Here is a 12,690-nt window from a genome sequence, read left to right on the forward strand (position 1 = left end):
ATAGGTTCCGTATTCAGAGAGAGGAGAGATTTCCCTGCTAAAAATAGCAGTAAGGCTCCATAATGGGAGAAGCAAATATATAGAAATGCCCTAGCAATCAAATTAGGCAGATGTTGCTCCTGTTGTTGCACAGCTTGTTCAATTGATGCCACCTTAAATTGCCCCTTGTCCCCCGCGGGCAAAGAGGCTGATTGACCTTCTCCACTTATTAAATGATTGAACAGAGCAAAACCATCCACTCCATACACTTGCAAGTGTCAGAGGGAAGATATTGATTTTTAGGCTGTGGGCACCCAGAGGTTAAGACTTTTTTTTAAATTTAACTATGAATGAGATTTAAAGGATAGGTTTGCTATTTTCCAACCCAAGCCTTGTTAAAATGTTGATTACCATCATTTAGAACCCATATCCCATCAACACAACCTGACTTGCTTTACTATTGAGAACAACCTGCTTCTCACTGTGCTTAAATGACATCTGCTTAAACAATAAAAGCCTATTGTGGTGTGTGGATGGGGTGGTTTGAGCAGCCACACCTGACGCTCGTTGGTTGGGCTTACGAGCAGTAGGTTTAAAAACCCCATCCACAAACATACTCAGGAGTAGCCTCTGTCATGACATGTTCAATCTGCTCCTAGCTAATTCCACCTAACCGTCACGCTACAATAAACTGGTGTTAACAACCCCCCGTTTTGTGTGCCTGAGGGCCCTGAAAACTTTTTTTGTTTTTTGGACACTTGTTTGTATGGGAACCCTGTTTCAGAGTCCAGTGTTTTTTATTATTTAAGGTATTGGAACCCTGGGTCAGTCTGCTTCAAACATTTTTTTTTTTTTGTTTTCTGCTTGGTGGGTAGGATTTGGCCATTCTTCCTTGCATCAGTTTGGCGTTGGGTATGTGAATGGGGTGGTTTGAGCAGCCACACCTGACACTCGGTTGGGCTAACAAGCAGTAGGTTTAAAACCCCATCCACACGCTCAGGAGCCCATATCATGACATGTTGAAGCTGCTCCTGGCTAATTCCACCTTGCCTTCTCTCTACAATAAACTGGTGTTAACAACCTATCGTCGTCTGTGCCGGAGGGCCCTGCCACACATGTACTTTTATATACCTTTTTCTTTTTTTTACATTTGGAATAACAATATGATGTATTTATAACTTCTTTTGGAAATTGCCACAGTACATCCATAGAGAAACAATAGGTTGTCAGGAATTGATGCAACTTCCTGTTTCCTTAGCAAAGATGTAGCCAAAAAAAATCAACCCTGATGATATGCATTGTTTGCAACCATTTTTCCTGTATAACATTAAGATGTAAAGACTAGGATATTGTGTGTCCTGATTTCAAGTGAAAATACATTTCAACTATTTTTTTTTTTTTAAAGGTTTGCTCCATTGGAGTCCAATTTAAGCACAGATTAGGCAGCAGAGCTATAGGCTTCTCAATAATAAAGTGTTAGGTGAGGTTGTGCTATGAACGGGAATAAATGATTGTGAACCAAATTTTGTATATGGCTTAGGTTCAAAAAGTGAACCGATCTTTTAAAGACCTTATTTGTAGTGAAAATATGTAAAACTCCCTGGTAAATGGGAGTGCAATGGAAGGTATTTGGGATGTATACTATGGCAATGGTTGTGCATGCCACGTGTTAAGGTAAGTTTAGAAATTACTCTAGGGATGCTGCATCGCTTGTCAAAGCAGGGAGCGCATGGAACCCCAGGGAAGCAGCCAATGTGCCTAACAATCATTTTTGACAATAAACAACATTACATAGTAGGCAAAGTTCAGAGGAGGAGGGCAGGATTTGGGTCAGGTGATGTGTGGAACTTTGGCGCAAGGCTACATTGTCAGAAAGGAGCCAAATGGTTGTTAGCCAGATTCAGCAGCAGGAGTAAGCTTGTCAGAGCTGAAGGGCAGTTTCATGGACAAAACAAGGTCAGCGGATGAATTAGGATAGTGTAAATAGGAAACTTAGATAGCAAAATTTGTGGAGCAGGAATGCCAGTTGTTTACAAGTTTCATAAGTTGTAACTTTGGAAAATTGTATATGGGAAGGGACTGGAGGTTATTGACATAATTACAGGTTCCACAGACAATTGTGTCCAGTGCCTTGAGAGTGACCTGACATGGTGTGTATTAATAGAGGGAGGGAATAGTGTCATTGAGCTGGCCTGTGCAGAGACCGTAAGAGGGGCAGGTGCTCAAAAAAAATGTATAAAAGGCACATGGAACCATCTCAGTTTGGGGGTGGGAGCTGATGATGTGTGTCCGTTAAGTACAGTAGTATGTTTTTCCCTTCACACTGTTTTCATTTTTTTTATGCCCACAATGGCACCACAATGCGCACCATTGCGGGCACGTCGAGGACACGGTCCTCATGAATATTGTGTATCTTGCCCAGAAAATCCGCTACCTTGATGCCCATTCACGCTGGGAGTGGGCAGCCCCTCCCCCATGTGCCTGTCATTGAGTTAAGAGTTTCGTTTGCGGATGTACTGTACATAATTAAAGAAGCCTTTGAGAGAAGTGGTTAAGGTACACAGATTTTGTAGCTGAAGCAAGGGATTGTGGCTGGCAGGCACACATTAGACCAGCAGAGACCCAGAGGGGTTAGAGGGTTTGTAGCCAAATTAATTATGTCACTTGTGTAAAAATCGTTCTCTGAGATCAGGTCCAGCTCGGATTTGTCCAAAACAGCTCATTAGGTCAACTCAGAGGCTGTGGATGATAGAAAACTCAATGGTGTCATGATGATGGTGAGGGATGGATGTTATCCACTGAGGAGACCCATGCAGAACCAATGGCACTGCGCATCCATCAATGGTGCCAATGGCAAGGCCCGTATGGTATTGGTGATGGTACTGTAGATGAGGATGGATGATAGCCACCAAGGAGGCCCATACAGAACCAGCAGCAGTCAGCACACATTAATCATTGGACAGGCTCATATGGTATTGGGCGTGGTTATTAGGGATCGAGGGTAGCCACTGCTGGGGATGTCGGTGCAGCGCTGGTGGTGGTTGTGAAGGATTATCACGGTGGATGTAAGCATTGGATAGTGGTGCCTTACCTACAGTCCTCACCTGTATTGCTCCTATGTTCTCCATCAGCTGGTCAGTGCTGGAAGCCCCCAGGAGGACAGAACTCACCCCCTCATTCCTTAGGCACCACGCTAGAGCACAGCATTGAAACCACAAGAAAACGCAAGGACGACCATAAGAGTGATCCCCTTGGTGATCCCCATAGTTATTCTGTTTACAGCATGTTTGTAGGCATAAGAGCAAAGGTAGACAGACGGACAGACAATGACATCGGGACAGTGTGGGCACATACGCTACTCACAAAAAGTTAGGGATATTCCGCTTTCGGGTGAAATTTCAGGATGAACCTAAAATGCACTATAAACTTTACAGGTGAACTTAATTTGACCTTCTCTAAACTTTTGAATGCACATTTCCAACTGTTCATGTTTCAGTACTTTTTGCACAACTTGCTGTTCTCTAACAAGGAGCTGAACGGCAAAATTTACAACAGGTGTTTGATCCATGAATCGACCAATACATTTCCTGGTTCAATTAGAATTGGTATTTCAACAGTCCTCTTCATCATGCTGTTCACATTGTGACATCATAAGTCCAAGAAAACACCTAACAATTGATCAACTCAACTCCAGGCACATTTAAGGGAGGTGAGAGGCACCCAAGTGTCACGTCAGACCATTCGAAACCATTTACATCAGCGTGGTCTGCGTGCTAGACGACCTGCAAGGGTACCCGACCACACCATCAGGCACAGGCATCATCGTCTTGCACGGGCCAGGAAGCTGGACGAGGGACCAGTGTGTCGCGGGGTGTGCTGAGTGGACCCAGGTGCAGAGAACGAGGCAGAGACAGAGATGAGGTGGCAAAAATAAAGGTTTACTTGTAACAAGCACACAACAAAGGGAAGGCACAAATAAATCGGAGATTTACTCCAAAAAAACAAACCCCCAAAAAACAATTGAACTTTTCAAAACAAAAAAATGGACAAAAGACAAGTAAGAATTTCGTGGGCTTGGAAACGAGAGCTTTCAAGGATGTGCACGGAAGGACACAAAAGACAGGGTATAAATAGGAAAGACAAAATGAGACACAGGTGAAACATATGACATAATGAGGCTGGGTAATCAGAAACAGAAACAGGTGAAACAGAGCAGCATTGATGAGGCAGTACTGGCGGCATCTAGTGGCCGGTGCCGGAAGGACCCGGGCGGACCCTGACAGGACCCCCTTGTCCAGGAACGACTGGAACCCAGGAGCGCTCCTCTGACCGTAACCCTCCCAGTCCACCAGATATTGCAGGGCCCCGCGGACCCGGCGGGAGTCCAGGAGCCGGCGGACCGTGTAGGCAGGCCGACCGTCAATGATGCGAGGCACGGGAGGAGGCCTTGTGATGGACGCCAAGGTGCTGGTGACCACCGGTCGGAGACGAGACACGTGGAAGGTGGGGTTTATCCTCATGGACCGGGGGAGCAGAAGACAGTATGCGACAGGATTGACCCGCCGCACGACATTGAAGGGCCCAACATACCGTGGCGCGAGCTTGGGCGACTCCAGCTGCAATGGAAGGTCCCTGGTGGGCAGCCAGACCCTCTGGCCTGGACGGAGCATAGGCGCTGGTCTGCGCCGTCGGTTAGCCTGGATCCGCTGCTGCCGGGATGCCCTCAGCAGCGCCTGATGAGCCCTCTGCCAGGTCCGTCGGCACCGCTGGACGAACCGCTGGGCTGATGGCACTCCCACCTCTGCCTCCTGCTCCTGAAACAGTGGAGGTACGTACCCGAACTGGTACTCAAACGGGGACATGCCGGTGGAAGAGCAGCGCGGTGGAAGAGTGTTGTGAGCGTATTCCGCCCACACAAGACGGTCGCTCTAGGAGGCAGGGTTGGAGGACACGAGGCACCTCAGGGTGGTCTCCAGGTCCTGGTTGACCCGCTCCGTCTGGCCGTTGGATTGGGGGTGGAAACCGGCGGACAGGCTGACGGAGGCGCCGAGGAGCTGGTGGAATGCCTTCCAGAACCGGGAGGCAAACTGCCGACTGCGGTCCGACACGACGTCCGGGGCAGGCCGAACACCCTGACAACATGCTGCACCATGAGTTCAGTAGCTCGGGGAGTTCAACCAGCTCAGGAGGGTCGAACTGTCTGGAGAGAGCGTCGGGCTTGAGATTCTTGGAACCGGGACGATATGACAGGATGAAGTTGAAACGATTGAAAAAGAGGGCCCATCGGGCTTGCCGGGAGTTGAGGCGTTTGGCGTCCTGAATGTATGTCAGGTTCTTGTGGTCGGTCCAGACGATAAATGGGTGTTGGGCCCCCTCCAGCCAGTGCCGCCACTCCTCCAGCGCCAGTTTTGACTGCCAGTAGCTCTCGGTTACCTATGTCATAGTTCCGCTCCGCTGGGGTGAGGCGACGGGAGAAGAAGGCACATGGATGGAGCTTTTCGTTGTGCGTCCTTTGAGACAGAACAGCTCCCACTCCCACATCGGAAGCATCCACCTCCACAACGAAGGGTAGGGTAGGCTCTGGTGTGGCCAGGACAGGGGCAGTGGTGAATCGTGTTTTGAAAGCTCTGAACGACCTATCAGCCTCAGCAGTCCAGGCGAAGCGGACTGTGGATGTCCTAGTGAGGGCAGTGAGAGGAGCAGCCACAGTGCTAAAACTCTGAATGAATCGTCTGTAAAAGTTGGCAAACCTGAGGAAGCGCTGCACCTGTTTGACTGAGGTAGGTGGTGGCCAGTCACGGACGGCTTCGGTCTTGGCAGGATCCATCTGGACGTGACCCTCGGTGATGACAAACCCCAGGAACTGAACGGTGGTGGCGTGGAACTCACTCTTCTCCAGTTTCACATAGTCTATTGGCGAGCAGACGGTGAAGGACCTGTCTCACATGCTGTATGTGTTTGGGAAGGGTCCTGGAGAAGATGAGGATGTCATCGATGTAGACGAACACGGAGCGGTTGAGAAACTCATGGAGGACGTCGTTTACAAAGGCTTGAAAGACAGCGGGAGCATTGGTCAATCCAAAAGGCATGACCAGGTATTCATAATGGCCAGTGGGTGTGTTGAAGGCGGTCATCCACTCATCCCCCTCGCTGACACGGACGAGATTGTATGCGTTTCGAAGATCGAGTTTGGTGAAGATGGTGGACTCTTGCAGTTGCTCGAAAGATGTGGACATGAGAGGAAGGGGGTAGCGATTTTTGACCGTGATCTTGGTAAGGCCACGGTAATCAATGCAGGGACGCAGGCCGCCATCTTTTTTACCCACGAAGAAAAAGCCTGCGCCCGCCGGGGAGGTGGAAGGGCGGATGAAACCTGAGGTGAGCGCCTCCCGGATGTACTCCTCCATGGCTGTAGTCTCAGGGGCAGAGAGAGAGAAGAGGCGTCCTCGAGGAGGGCAGGTGCCAGGCAGAAGGTCGATGGCGCAGTCATACGGCCGATGGGGAGGAAGAGTGGTGGCCCGTCCTTTGCTGAAGACCTCCCTCAGCTCGGCATACTCGTGGGGCACTCGTGAAAACTCGGGATGGATGGGGACTTGAATACGGACTGGAGCCAGTACAGGGACAGGAACTCCGGAGTGGACTGGGGCTTGTGAAGGGGCCGGAGCTTGGACATGGACTGGAGACTTGAGGGGGTGAGAAGACAGACTGGAACAAAGACAGGTGGTGTGGCAGGCAGGACCCCATTCGGTGAGACGCCCTGAGGCCCAATCCAGATGGGGGTTGTGATGGTCCAGCCATGGGTAGCCCAGGACCAGTGGAAATTCAGGAGAGTGGATGAGGTGGAGCTGGATTACCTCTGAATGTTTTCCCTCCCATGACAGCCAAAGGGGGGCGGTGAGATGACACACGCTGCCGGAGCCCAGTGGTCTTCATCCACGGCTGTCACCGTGAGAGGATGCTCCAGAGGTGCCAGAGGGAGCTTTAGGGCTTTTGCTAGCCCCACATCCAGGAAGCTTCCTGCAGCGCCAGAAACCACCATAGCTTGGAGGGAGTGATGTTGATTTCCCCAGGCGAGGGAGGCAGTCAGCAGGAACCCCGGTCCCCTCGAGCTCGGGAGAGAAAGTTGGCCTCGTCACAGTTCTCCCTACCCTGGATGAGAGTTGGCTTTTCCCGGGAGCTCAGGGCAGGAAGAACGGAAATGACCCGGGATCCCACAGTACAAGCAGCAGTGCTCCCTCATCCGCCGGTCACGTTCAGACCGAGAGAGCCGCGTGCTGCCTACTTGCATGGGCTCCTCCATCGATGCCGGAGACGGGCTTGGGACAGCTCGGAGATGCTCGGGAGACGTCGTCCCCAGGACTGCTCTGCGCGCTGGTAGTGATGAAGTGGAAGAATGGCGTTCCCTTTGTCTCTCCCGGAGGGGGTTTTCCACCCGAATAGCTGTTTCGATGAGTGTGTCCAGGTCATCCTGCGCCTCCCGGGATTCCAGCTCATCCTTGACACCCTCAATGAGACCATCCTGGAAGGACGCGATGTGTGCCTCGCTGTTCCATTCAGACGCCACTGCGAAGGTGCGGAAGGTGATGGCGTAATCCGCTACGCTCTGTACCCCCTGGCGAAGCCGGAGTAGCCGTGTCAACGCCTCCCTCCCACTGACTGGGTGGTCAAAAACTCGGCGCATCTCTTCGGCAAAAGCCTGGTAGCTGGAGCAGGCCGGGGTTTGCTGGTTCCAGATGGCTGTGGCTCAGGAGAGTGCCTTGCCTGTGAGTAGTGTGACAATGTATGCCACCCGTGAGCGCTGGGTTGGGAAATGTGATGGCTGGAGCTCGAAAGCCAGGGAGCATTGCGTCAACAAGCCACGACAACCTCCTGGGTTACCGTCGTACCTCTCTGGCGCCGGCAGTCGTGGTTTGCGGTGATATGGAGGGCGCGAGTTCATGGTAGGCAGCGCTGGGGCAGGAGCCATAGGTGGAGCCTCTGCCTGGCTCTGCTCGACGGCCTGGGCGAGGGACTGCAGTTTGTCCAGGATCTGTTGGAGAGCCTGCTCATGACGGCCAATCGCAGTCCCCTGGTTCGTCAGGGCCACCCGCATGTGTTCCATCTCTGGAGGCTGACTCTCTGCTGGGTCCATGTTGTAGCTCAGCCTTGCTGTCGCTGGGTATGCTGAGTGGACCCAGTGCAGAGAACGAGGCAAAGGCAGAGATGAGGTGGCAAAAATAAAGGTTTACTTGTAACAAGCACACAACAAAGGGAAGGCACAAATAAATCGGAGATGGGACTCCAAAAAACAAACCGCCAAAAAACAATTGAACTTTTCAAAACAAAAAACGGACAAAAGACAAGTAAGAATTTCGTGGGCTTGGAAACGAGAGCTTTGTCAGGAGTCTAGAAAAACTCAAGGCTGAGCACGGAAGGACACAAAAGACAGGGTATAAATAGGAAAGACAAAACAAGACACAGGTGAAACATATGACATAATGAGGCTGGGTAACCAGAAACAGAAACAGGTGAAACAGAGCAGCATTGATGAGGCAGTACTGGCGGCATCTAGTGGCCGATGCCGAAGGACCCGGGCGAACCCTGACACAGTGGGCCTCAGTGCTGTTCTCTGATGAAAGTCGATTCACGTTGAGCAGAAATGATGGCCACCAACAATGTTGGAGACATCAAGGATAGCGCTATGCATCAGCCACTGTTGTCACCAGACGAACCTTTGGTGGTGGTGTTAGTGTGGGCAGGTGTGTCTAGTCAATACAGAAGTGCCCTACACTTTGTGAATGGTACAGTGACAAGCCCATACTACCTGAATAACATCATTAATCCCTCAAATGGAGTGGCCTGCACTTTCTCCAGACCTGAATCTCAGAGAAAACCTATGAGATCAGCTGAGTCGCCGTGTAGAGGCTCGTAACTCTGAACCCCAGAACCTCAATGACCTGAGGGGCGCCCTTCGAGAAGAGTGGGGTGCCATGCCTCAGCAGACAATAAGTCGACTTGTGAACAACATGAGACGTCGTTGTCAAGCTGTAATTGATGCTCAAGGGCACATGACAAGTTATTGAGACATTGACATTTTTTGTTGTGGTATACCCACCACTGTTGTTGGCTTTTGTTTCAATAAATTGTTTGAGATGAAGAAATCACCATTGCATGCTTCTACTTAAATGCCCTACTTTCATGATATAATATCACTGTAGCGTGACCTTTTTTCATTTTCCATAAATTTCACCTGAAAACCAAATATCCCTAACTTTTTGTGAGTAGTGTATGTGTGGATTAAAGCCATCTGTTCTTTTGGCCAGGAAGTCCATGGGCAACAACAGTGTGCGTGAAATAGAATGTTGTAGTGAGTGTCTGCGTGTGTGTGTTGGTTGGCATCCATCTGTGTCTGTCTGTCCCTCCAGTGCAGGACAGAAAAAAAGAGAGCGGCAGGTCGTTTGATTACCAATGGCGAGCTGCGGCAACGTGCAGCCCAGCCTCTCTGCGATGGCCTGCAGCTCTTTCAGCTTCGCCTGCTGACGACGCCCTTCCTCACTCAGGATCTTGTCCTTCATCCACTGGTAACCCTGTCAGGACAGCACATACATCTTACGGTACAGTAGCACCAGACTATAGAGCTAGCAAAAGTCATATTCTGACAATAAACAGCCGATGTGGCTTCCTTGTGGAGCAAATCTGTTTACTGTTTCCTGGGACAGGGCTCTGATGTTGGGCTCTGATTACTCTGAAAATGTTCTGAAAGGCCTTTTGCGACATGATGAAAGGAAGTGTCGTGTCTATATGATGATGCATTATGTCTGAGAAGCCATTGTTCTTTTTACTCACGTACTAAATTTGCTTTAGTATAACAATTCATAAAGAAGAAACCAGCAAAGTGTCCTTCCTGTCATCACAAATCTCCACCAACTAAACAAGTGGTCAGGTCTCCAATCTATTGGATGGAAGCCAAAAGTCTTGTTAGCCAGCTATGACTAACTATTGTTGTTCTTGTTGATGTTGACTCAATTAGTTGTTTTATTGATATTATGCATGAAGAAAATTGTTTTTAACAAAAACCCTCATAACACAACTTATTATTCTGATTCGTTACAGCTATCTTGCACATATATCTGGTTGAATTTAGAAACAGGTGCTCAGGCATTTATTAGAGGTTGCTCCAATGGTTAATGTATGCTGGGCAGTCCAAACCGTGGACCGGCCCACCAGTTTTAACAAAGCATCAAAACCAGTAACTTGGAAGATCCACACCTTAGGTAGTTTTCACTTCAATTGACCTGGTCATCAGACTACGAGACTAAGTAACGACCAAGTAACGATGGTGTAAGGTGAATTGACGCTAGGTTAAGAAAGTGACAGTTTTGAAATACCACTACCACTATAATTTTCACATTTCATTTTTTTTCTAAATTATATCCACTCTCAATTTAATGAATTCTATACGATGCACCCTGTTCTGTTTTGTCAAATCCCATGTGTCTTATTCAATCAGGTCTGATATGTGTGATATGTATATCTTATTAATGACCAATACTTACGAAAACCTGACAAAACAATTCTATTACATTTAGCAGACGCTTTTATCCAAAGCGACTTACAATTGTTCAAACACCGACGGACGCAGCCATCAGGAGCAATTAGGGGTTAAGTGTCTTGCTCAAGGACACTACAGCATGCTAGCAGGAGGAGCCTGGGATCGAACCAGCAACCTTTGGATCACTAGACCACCAGCTCTACCTCCTGAGCAACCATCCCCTATTACTCCTTTACTGGAACTTTTCAGAGGACCAGTCATAACTTTGCGCAGACCAACATGTATGGTGTTGTTTGAGAACATTATGGTTCCCCAGTGACTCTCAGTGGCCTTGTAGATATTCAGAGAAGGCCCTGCAGTATGTGAAATTTTATGAAATTTAAAAAAAATATTTTAACAATATTTAAAACTTGACAAAAACATATTAAGTCTTGTCAGGACTTTGTTATCATTGTAATGTTATGTATATGGGATGTGTTAGAATTGAAAATAGGAGAAACAAACCAATCACAATCTTTCTTTTTGGTTGTCTCTGGGCAGAAAACTATCGTTAGGTGCCTCCTACTGCAGGGCCTTCAGATAGAAGGCCCTAGAAGGCCCCAATGTACTAGGGGTGACAGCTTGAAAAAAAAAAAAAAGATTGCGTCTCACCCTCTGGGATAGCTAGAAGGCCCTGGGGTATGTTATTATTGTGCCGACTGGCGCGATACATCCCTGTACCCCGCCTGCCAACAAAAAAAACACACTCCCCAAAAAGTTATTAGTAATTATTTTTATACAGTAAATTTTCTTGCAATTATGAATATCGCGGAATTCTATAATTGGTGTGGGTGGGTTTCCTATGCCACAACTAACAGCAGGCATCATTCTGAAGCAGGGCTGCATTATGGCTAAAATGATAATCACGATTATATTAGTCAATATTGTGAGCACGATTATTTATCGCGATCATTAACCCATTTTGGTGAACAGAATTATTTTATGGCACTTTGTAAATTAACAAAAAACTGCCTTCACAATAACAATGCATTCTATAAACCTATAAATAAACTAAGGTAACTGACTTCAATTGTAGAGGATATGTAATGAAATTAATAGTATGTAGTGGGCTACACCAAAAACACAAAAAGAATGAAAAAATTTCAAAACACATACACAAAAAATACATTTTCCTTGTATTATGAAATTTATTATGATTATGGTTACCAGTAATTAAAACTCAGTAAGATTGTTTACATTGATATCTCTGGAATGTTTCTTTTTTCCCAAACATAATTAAGGTTAATAGTCACTATGTATGAGGGGAACTGGGGATGTCCCCCGAGAACTAGTTAACTTCAAGGGCTTTTTTCCTGGTTGCATTCGCAATGCCAATAGGAAGTCTGAAGTGACATCAGCCAATGGGGTTTCAGCATGACTTCAATTTTGTATTTAGTCCGTAACTTTTACTGATTTCACCTTATCATTCCACCAAAATCAGTTTCTAAACAAAGGCGTAATTAAAAAGATTGTTCCGACTTGTGTAAGGCACAGGTCATGGGTTACGCACCAGGACACCGCACTATGATTTTTGCTTAATTCAATTAACGTCAGAAAATGAAATAAATACATCTACAATAAAAACAAAACTTTTTTTGCTGGTCCCTAATCCTCAGCCCGAGGGACCGTGGACGTCTGGACCAACTGTAACGGGTGTGGTTAGGACCCAATTGCAGCACAAAGACAGGCAGGGATATTTGGTAATGTCTTTTATTTGTAGAGCAGACGGAAGACAGGCAGGGGGCAGGCAGGATACATCGTCGGGGACAGGCAGGTTCGATAACGAGGAGTGCAGATAGAAGACAGGCGGAGTGGCGGAGACCCCGTCCATCTCCACGTCCTCCGCTAAATGGGCCACGTGATCCTCATCGGAGTAGTTGGAGACCCCCGTCCATCTCCTCGTCCTCCGCTAAATGGGCTACGTCTTCATCGGAGGAGGGACCCCCAGGGTCGACATCCTCCGCCTCTGAAACATCGCTGGAGGCCCCAGACAAGAGAAGTGGTGGGGTCTGCGGTCGGGAGGGTTGACCCGGTCTGGAGGGCTGGGAGGGTGTGGTCCAGAATGTGCCTCGCAGGGACCAAGGACCTCTCCTCCGGGCCGTAACCCTCCCAATCCACCAGGTACTGCAGGCCTCTCCCAC

The 12,690-nt window shown here is 48.2% G+C and overlaps 1 protein-coding gene across 8 annotated transcripts in view; it reads right to left on the reverse strand.

The window, feature by feature from the left end:
- The window catches only part of LOC307241132 (voltage-gated potassium channel subunit beta-2-like), a gene marked incomplete at its 5' end in the record, with an annotated part of 73,178 nt that overhangs the window by 3,813 nt on the left and 56,675 nt on the right, over positions 1-12,690 (reverse strand). For 7 of the 8 annotated variants that reach the window (XM_080015156.1, XM_080015155.1, XM_080015152.1 and 4 more), the window contains 2 exons: positions 3,084-3,172; positions 9,425-9,545. In XM_080015156.1, the coding sequence (XP_079871282.1) occupies positions 3,084-3,172; positions 9,425-9,545 (210 nt within the window). Of the gene's footprint in view, positions 1-3,070; positions 3,173-9,424; positions 9,546-12,690 lie in introns of all 8 variants that reach the window. The other variant, XM_080015153.1, reaches the window with a different exon arrangement.

The sequence above is a fragment of the Zeus faber genome (genome assembly GCF_960531495.2).
Source record: "Zeus faber genome assembly, chromosome: 15".
Taxonomy (NCBI): Eukaryota; Metazoa; Chordata; class Actinopteri; order Zeiformes; family Zeidae; genus Zeus; species Zeus faber.